We start from the raw sequence: 8,716 nt of genomic DNA, 5'->3' as shown, positions 1-8,716 counted from the left end.
GGAGGGAGACGAGCCCGTCCTCGCAGACAGGCTGCTCGGCCGCCTGTGCTGCTCGCTGGGTCGTGAAGCTGCGTTTGCTGCGAGGGCCGTGGCGAGGGTGTCCTGACGTGGCTGAGGGAGACAAGTGCTGGAGAAGAGGCGGTGGCGTTCCTCCTCTCACACGGAGGGGCAGGAGTGGCTCAGTGCATGCAGTGGATGTAGCCCTGCGTGAGGCTGTTAGCCTGTCCTCCTGTTTTGTGTGACAGCAGGAGCGGAGGGAACGCTTCTCCTACCTCAGCGTCCCCCTACACCTCCATTACAGGTCGTGACGAGACTCAACTTCTTTCTCCTTCCTTCTGTATCTGATTTTGGGACTACTGAAAGCAAGCTGTAGCCTCTCTCAGAGAACCTGCTGCGCGTAAGAGCAATGAGGAGCTTTTCGTCCGGCTAGTCTTTATCTTTTTTTGTCCTTTCTGAAATAGGACATCTGACCAATGAAAAGTTTTGGTATGTTTTGTTCTGTGGGCGTTTTGTTAGCTGCTTTGTTTTGTTTTGGATTTGGGGTTTTTTGTTGTTGTTTTGGATTTGGGGTTTTTTGTTGTTGTTTTGGTTTGGGAGTTTTTTGTTGTTGTTAGGCTGCTCATAAACATATGTCTTATTTGTCTATGTGTGTAGCAGACTGCTTAGAGCAGGCAGGCTGGTATATCTCTACGGTAGGCTGTTTATCTCATTTTTACTCTTTTTATAGTGCCTCTCACCAAGCTTTTGTAGTATGGAACTGCTTGACCTAATTGGATAAAACATAACAGACTCAGCTTCTGGGTTTTTTTCTAAAGTTGGTGTAGTGCATCTGAAAAAATGAGAATGTCTTTAAAGGTACTGGAAATACACACGATACGGAAGTTTTGGAAGAGTAAAATGGCAGATTGCTGCTCCCTGTGATAAAAAAAATTTAAGACTAGCACTTTGTGATTGCTGTGTACATCTTCTGACCGCAGAAATTTTTTTTATACAGGCTGCATCTTTGATACTGTGTTTCCTGTTTTTAGGAGTGCAAAGAGAGGTCTTAAGAGTAGAAATGAGAAGCAAAGTCTTAAAGGCATAGCACATCATGTTTTGACAAATACAGTGTATACTCGTTTTGTCACCTGTGCCTTGCACAGCCCAAACATTTAGACTGACATTATTGCTTTCTTCAGGTAGTTACTTTAGTGTATTTGTAATGTTTAGCATGATTATGAAGTGTTAGTGAGACATGGTAAAAACGCTTACTTCTTGCTTAAGCTCATTTGTCTCAATTCATGCTAAGCATATGGGAGACCTAGACTTTGTTTTCAGAGTGGTGTAAGAAAAGTTTTCATTTTGTGTTGCCCAGAGAATTCATTTTTTTGAATTGTAATTCAGACATGTTAAATTAGGTCAACTTGAACTCAGTGAAAGTGTTAACTATAGAGGAAAACATTTAACAGGAGACCTAAATGATGAGTATGGGAATCAATATTCTTTTACTCCCACTGTAAACATTCTTAATTTAAATGGCTTTACTTTTATTTTTCTCAAGTATCCACCTGTACAGAGAAAGGTTGGTGGATATAGTCCTTAAAATGCCAGTGAGTTAGCTAGAAAAAACCTTGACCTTTGTTGTTATGAGGACAAGACTACTTAAGCCTTTGAGAGCACTACATAACAGGAACAATGACTGCATGTGCAGAGAGAGCTCTGCGTATGAGAGGAAGGGGGAGTGGCTTTTGCTGGTACTGTATCATCCTGCAGTGGTGCAATAAAAAGTCTGTAAAAGTTAAAAGTATTTATTGGCTTGCTAAGTTGATCTCCTAAGTTTTCACATTAAAAAAGTCCTTTTTACTGTTTTTTAAGAACTTAATTCTAGAATTTTGAATTGATGTCTAATGCATCTTGCTACAAGTGTAATAGATGAGCTGACTAACAGCTTCAGCTGGAGTTATTTGATGCTTATGGGTTGGGAAGTGGGGGTTGATGCAGTAACTTTATTTGTATTATCCAGTCTTGGTGCTGGGCTTTGTAGTGACAGCTGGAGGAGGAACATATAGACCTTACAATTTAATTTGGGCTATCTAGTCCTGTATAACAAATCATACTATTAAATGGAGTGGTCATGAGGTTTTGAAAATCTTTAAGGAATTCTTATTGGTGAGTATGTCTCTAAATGTGCAAAACATGGAACTGTTTTGTTTACCTGTGTTCTTGTGCACTACTAACTTGATCTGTGGTGTATTCAAGCAAGTAGACTAGGCTTTATTTTTGCTACCCATTCTTACAGTTTGGGTAATTAATTTTCAGTGAAGTTTCTCGAGTAAGCCAATAACATGTGGGAATCTATAGCCCCCCAGAAGAGGTCTGTTCTTAGAAGCCAAAAATGTTGGGATCATGAGACTCCTTCCATAGCCTTAATAAATTCCAGCAGTCTGATTTTCTTTATAAACATGACTCTCCTGATTTGGGTTGTGTTGATACTGATGAACCTGCCTGTGATGATTTATTTTAAGCTGGTTTTACAGTAATGAGCTTCCGGATGGGTAGCCATTCTCAACTTTCTTCTTCAGAAGAAGCTTCAAAAGAGGTTAAGATTTAAGCCATTAGTACCTAGAACTTGTGCCTTATGTGTACTCTCTGCATTAAGTATAATATGTCTACTGCCAGTGTTGTAAGATTCTGATAATTAAACCATCTAAATAGCAATGGTGCACTCTGTCACTTTGTTTGAGCAGTGGCTCCGTCTTGTGTTGCCTTTGAGGTCTGATATTAGATCCTCTGAGACGTGTTGTAGTAATCCTATAAATAATCTGTTCCTTGGTATCTTGGTAAAGAAGTGTGTGAATATTTAATGTGGGTAAGGTGTCTTAGCATCACGGGTGTTCTATTGTGTATTACTTTGATTTTCTTTTCACCATAATTTTCAAATGTAAGGTTGGTTGGTTGTTTTTTGTTTGGGGTTTTTTGTTTTTCCTTCTGTGATAGGTCATCTTTGGCACTTAAGCCACTTGTGGCCGACGAGCATCTGTGCAACGTTTTATGTTTGGAGTCATCCCAGGTGCTTGCTCCCCCCATATTTTTAACCCTTTCTAAAGACACTTTGTCAAGGTACTATTGCACTGTGGTGTATTCATTGTTAAATCGGAAAAGCAGTGGGTCCTGTGAAACCTTCTGGGTGTCTTACATCTGAAACCGTGCTGTCTAGTGGATACATCAGGCTTGGGTTTTGCTGTCTTTCAGCAGTGCAGATTGCTCTAAAAGGTTCTATTTAAAAACAACTATCAATTTGTAATTTAAAATAAGCTTATATAAAGTTTATTTCTTATAATCCTCAGATGTCTGTACCAACTAACATTTCCCAGATTTTTAATGTCCAAGTATTTTTTCCAGTTCCATATCTGAGGGGAATCAAGGCAAATGTCTCTTGGCTTTCTTGATGAAATAAACTTTTAAAGAATCTAATGGCATAACTTCTTAATATACCTCATATGTTGCTCACATCTTGTTCATCCTCCTGCTGTGTGTGTGGAAAGCGCAGATGTGCTAGGTTTAGGGATGATTATCTCCCTCGCCCTCATCCCTTGTGCTGTGTATCCTCCTTGCTTCCCCTCCCTCTTCCCCTTGTTTCCTAAAATCTCCAAACCCATGAATAATAATCATGGGGAACGAGAAACTCCTATAGCACCTAGAAAACGTGCTCACAGAACAGTCTCTCCAGTTTGTTTCGTATGACTGCGGAATTAGGCATGGTCTTGTTCTAAAAGTTCTTGTTCCCTATTCAAAAAAAAAACAGTGGAATGAGTAAAATAGGATCTTCCCAAGAATGTTGAGAGGGTTGGCAGAAGAGCTTGCTTTCTTAACAAGTGAAATGAAATCTGGACTTTAAGAAACAGTGAAGTGTGCAAAGAGAACTCGCATTACCTGGACACAGAATGTTACAAAAATGGTTGTGTGGGAGAGTCCTGCACTGAGGAAGCAGGAGACTGAAAGTCAGTTCCCAGCTTTCTCTGGTAGGGAGCAAACTCTGAGCCTTAGTCTTCTGTGTCCCAGGTGAGAACATAAGGCTGTTGCTCACATTTGCAAGAAAAACTCTTGAAAAACTATACACATGTAAGCTTAGAATTTATTAGGTTCATATTGGGAGAGGGAGTTATGCATAACAGCTCTGAAAATTTCATCTACTGTGACCAGAATCTGCCTGTGGGCTCACTGATTATTAAGTCTGGCATATATTAAGTAGTCCAAGTCCAAAAAAAAAAAAAAAAAAAGAAGTTGACTTTCATTTTAGCTCTTGCAATCCAGTGTCAGTTTTAAAATGAAAAAAAGGGAGAAAATTGATGAGTGATGTTTTGCATTGCTTAAAACCGTGCATAAATATATCTTTGGGCTTAGTGAAAGTACTAAATTTAGTGTAAGCATTTTACTCGAGCATGTTTTGTTTTAATAATGTCACAATGCAGTATTAATGGGTGTCTTAAGAAAATAAGTGATTGAAGAAATGCAGAGAAAAATTTTATGAGGAAAAAAATCAGTCAGGCTTCCTTTAAGTCAAGGTTATGATTGATGACTACTGCCATTCCATCCCACTGAATGGTCTCCATGTTGCTTAATGTGAGAACAGGTTAGCAGTGTGTGTGCTGGTCTTTGCGGCGTAGATCAAGGTCAGTATTGGAAAGACGATTCTGCAGTTCTTGTTCAAGGTAACTGTTTTTTTCCTGGTCCCTCCACTGTGTCCCCCCTCAGCTCCTCATTGTGTGTTGGACACATGATAATTGTACCATGAGCAAACTTTAAGATGTGAACTTCAGTACCATGTCAGCTACTCATAAGTGGCTTTATGCTTTTCACCTCTTTCAGCTTAACAGTTCCCTGTCTGGTGGGAAGGGGCATATATGCACGTACTGTTACCACAGAGTAGCTACTGTAAACTCGTATTCTCTTGCAGATCTGTGAGTGAGAAATTGCTCTGCTCCACTTGCTTTGGATTCCTCTCAAGCTGTTCAGTTCCCACCTGTTGGAATCTGGAGGAGGATTAGAAAACTGCTTATCTAGAATTTTTTGTTCTGTGAAGATGGCTGCTTATGACACAATTCCCTGTGGTTCCTGCCCGCACACAAACACTTCCTTGAGAGTCCATCCGTTGCTTTCAGTTCAACTGAATTGGGATTCCTTAGTATTTTTCTAGTCCGCTAATAAATGAGCTATTCTGGTGTTTACCTTAGGAGATGAGCAAGAATGGCTGAGGCTTCAGGCCCAGCTGTAGGTGTCCGAGGCTCAATGACCAAACTCTGGGACTTCTCCTCTAGCTTTGGACAGAAACTGGTGATTCAGGAATAGGAATCTTGGAGAGGGGGGTGTATTTGAGAGAACAAGCATTACACAGAGGTAATCTTCTCTGTTCTTTTCTTACAGGGTCGGAAGAACATCGTTCTCAGACCCTGAGAAATCTGGACTTTTTTAACAGTGTGCTACCTAAAGGAATATAAGGAGTTGATACTTGCAGCTTCCTTGCAATTAATTTTTTGATATTTGTACCTCTCTCTCTGTGGTTTTAGATCAAGAAACGCCATGAGCACAGTAAGTATTTTAGTACTTGATGCAAACCTGATTCTTAAAACCTGTTGTTTATGGTACCTCTACAAATGTTGTTAAGAGTTTGTGGTAAACATGCTGGAACATAAGCATATAAAAACCTCATGTAACTTCATGTTCGGTGATACTTAAGATTTTTAGTCTCTCTAGGTGCTAGCAGTAGTTCAGAAATGCTTGCAGTGTGAGCAGAAACCTGATCTCATTGTGAACTAGTCTTCTCATTTGCAAACCCTCACGATATGTTTTTGCTTTGTGACCCAGCTGGTAAGAGGTCTGGGGTGATGTCTTTTCCCTGGTGCGATGCATTCGCGTAGGGGTGACCCATACCACCATGTGATGCCAATGACAGCCTTGCCGGGGAGGGTTTTGTGTATCCCCGTGTGCTTTCGTCGGTGCTGCAGAGATGAGGGCCACATTAATATTCCTCTTAAAGAAGGTGCTAAGGCTTTGTTCTCCCTTAGACTCAACGAAAGCGCCGTGGAGGAGCAGTTAATTCTAGGCAAGCTCGGAAACGAAACAGGTTGATGGCTTCAACCACAGAAATGGCTTCAGAAGCAGAGCCAATAGAACTTGAAGAAAGTGGTAAGCTTTCTTTTCAACTTGGTAAGAACACGAGTTGCTTCTGGAGGGTTGGGGTTCCACTCAACGTGTGGGTTTTTTTCCTGTTTCTAGGCCCTTTACTGGGGAGGAAGGGAAAGCTGTTCTTTTAAAAAGCATCTAGTATGGCACCTGTAGACAACAAGCCTACTGAGAGCTGTTGTAGTTTGTTACTGAGATGCGATACATTCAGCACTGGTGATAGATGAGTTGTGTGGGAAAGGGACTCAAGTGCAGGTCAAACATCTGAGTGTCTAGTCTGACGAGCTGCGAGTCACTGCAGCTGCCGCTAGAGACAGTGGCAAACTAAGTTTGGGAACTCCCAAGTTTTAAGAAGGTAACGAGAAGTTTGTTAGTTGTGCCTTGTCCCTCAAGGGAGAGGCAGTACTTGGTCAGTCCTTTTTTGGATAAAGTATCAGGACTTCAGAAGCCTCCTTGACCTCCTAAATAGATATTGAAATTGCCACCTGGAATCCTAGGAAAGATTAAAAGTAATTGTTGGCCTCCAGGCAATTATATGGCTTTTCCAGTATTTGCTGTGCATTTGACTATGAAAGGCTGGAAGAGACATGAGACAGGAACATTTACAGCAAGGTACGGTAAAATTATTATATCCTATATGATTTGTGTTTTATTCTGTGTGATAGACATTCTGCAGTGTTAGATGAATAATCTGTTGCTGCGTACCTCCTGCAAGCTGTTGTCATACAACAGAACTGTATGAGGAGCTCAGCCGCTGTTCCTCTTGCGTTGCAACTTGCAGAAGGCAGCGTGGTAATGCCCTGTGTGGACTCCTGAGGGCAAAGCTTGAGCGAAATGTTGGATATGTTGCTGCAGAGGAGAGGGATCGGGCAAGGTTGAATCATACCTCAGCCTCTTCCACAGTGGCAGGCAATTTTACTCCTCTTCCGTCTCTCATCTTGTCTCTAATGTTCTGTTTTTAAGCTGGTGAGGAAGTAGTAGATCTCACATGTGAATCTTCTGATCCTGTAGTCGTTGACCTAACTCACAATGATTCTGTTGTGGTAAGTAGTGAATAGCGCGCTTATCTAAATCTTGTGGTCACGTTAGGTCTGTGTTGTGCTCCCTGATAGCATCTGACTTCAAGGATAAGTTTTAAGTTCGAAGTTGACTTGGCATGGCATGAAAGCCATGCGTTACAGGTCAACAGAGAAGCTGCTCCGGAGCTGGAGCTTAGCAAAGCCCTTCTTGGGCACCGCAGTACCGCCCTGTTTTCCCAGGCTGTTGTGAATGTGCATGGGTACTTTTCTTGAAGAATTGCTGGTTAAATGTCTATACAAAAAGTGTAACCAGTTTAAGCAGTCTAGAGGTGATCCTGTGCCTTTTCATTGCACAGACATGGTGATAAATGCCTTTCAGGTATGACATTCTGTAAGGATGTAGACCCCTCGTTCACTAAGTGTTAGTCTAAGGATCAGAGGAAGTCTGGTATACTCGTCATGGCGCAGTCATGAATGTTGATGAAGCATCCTACGGACAAGTACTAAGCTTGAGGAATGTGGAAGACTGAACGCTAAGGCATGGAAGAATTCTGTTGAAATGCGTATTTGACCTCTAGTTGAAGATCTGTACAGTAAAAGGCAGCGGATGTCATGAATGCAGAAGTAAAACTTAATCCTTCTGAGGTTTGGGTTTGGGTCGTAGTTTACCAAGGCCTTAGATATTCAAAAAGTCATCGTCTGGGCTTGTCTTCTGGCATCTCAATAAGTAGCCTGGCTTAAAGGGTTAAAACACGGCTTTGATTTGCCACTTTAGACAGTTCCCGTTCAACCCCAAATGGGCCTATGAATGCATCAACGTCTATGAGTATCACTGCCTGATAGTGGCAGAGCAATCTAAAATAGCTAGCTGCTCCAGAACTTGGGGAGAATACATGTGTACGGCTACTGTGATGGCTACTGTAACATAAGGAGATGCAATTTCAAGCTGAAGCTATGATAGCTGTATCAAAGATCCAGGCGAATGACTTAAATAAAAAGCGAAGGAGGTAACAGTCTGTGACTTGACAAATATGAAGTGTTTAGCTGCAATGTCAGTTGAAGGTACTCCTGTCAGAGAGATGCCAAGCGCAACTGCAGCTGACCGTGGTACAAACTAGTTCTGGTTTCGGCTGGGATAGAGTTAATTGTCTTCCTAGTAGCTGGTATAGTGCTGTGTTTTGGGTTCACTGTGAGAAGAATGTTGATAACACACTGATGTTTTCAGTTGTTGCCCAGTAGTGTTTAGACTAAGTCAGGGATTTTTCAGCTTCTGATGCCCAGCCAGCAAGAAGGCTGGAGGGGCACAAGAAGTTGGGAAGGGACACAGCCAGGACAGCTGACCCCAACTGGCCAAAGGGGTATTCCATACCGTGTGATGTCATGCCCAGTATATAAACTGGGGGGAGCGGGGCTGGGAGGGATCGCTGCTCGGGAACTAACTGGTCATCGGTTGGTGGGTGGTGAGCCATTGCACTGTGCATCACCTGTATATTCTAATCCTTTTAGTATTGCTATTGTCGTTTTATTAGCGTTAT

At 41.8% G+C, this 8,716-nt stretch overlaps 1 protein-coding gene across 1 annotated transcript in view; it reads left to right on the top strand.

The window, feature by feature from the left end:
* The window catches only part of RNF4 (ring finger protein 4), a 14,613-nt gene extending 6,242 nt beyond the window's left edge, over window positions 1-8,371 (top strand). Inside the window, exons 2-4 of the mRNA XM_010577210.1 lie at window positions 5,404-5,568; window positions 6,045-6,165; window positions 7,126-8,371. Of these exons, the coding sequence (XP_010575512.1) occupies window positions 5,560-5,568; window positions 6,045-6,165; window positions 7,126-7,220 (225 nt within the window). The 5' untranslated portion in view covers window positions 5,404-5,559 and the 3' untranslated portion in view covers window positions 7,221-8,371. The remainder of the gene's footprint in view (window positions 1-5,403; window positions 5,569-6,044; window positions 6,166-7,125) is intronic.
* The last annotated feature ends 345 nt before the right edge of the window (window positions 8,372-8,716 follow it).

This window comes from Haliaeetus leucocephalus, unplaced genomic scaffold, assembly GCF_000737465.1.
Source record: "Haliaeetus leucocephalus isolate CR32 unplaced genomic scaffold, Haliaeetus_leucocephalus-4.0 Scaffold51, whole genome shotgun sequence".
Taxonomy (NCBI): domain Eukaryota; kingdom Metazoa; phylum Chordata; class Aves; order Accipitriformes; family Accipitridae; genus Haliaeetus; species Haliaeetus leucocephalus.
The sequence above is the reverse complement of the archived record's forward strand: the minus strand, read 5'-3'. Positions and strand labels throughout refer to the sequence as shown.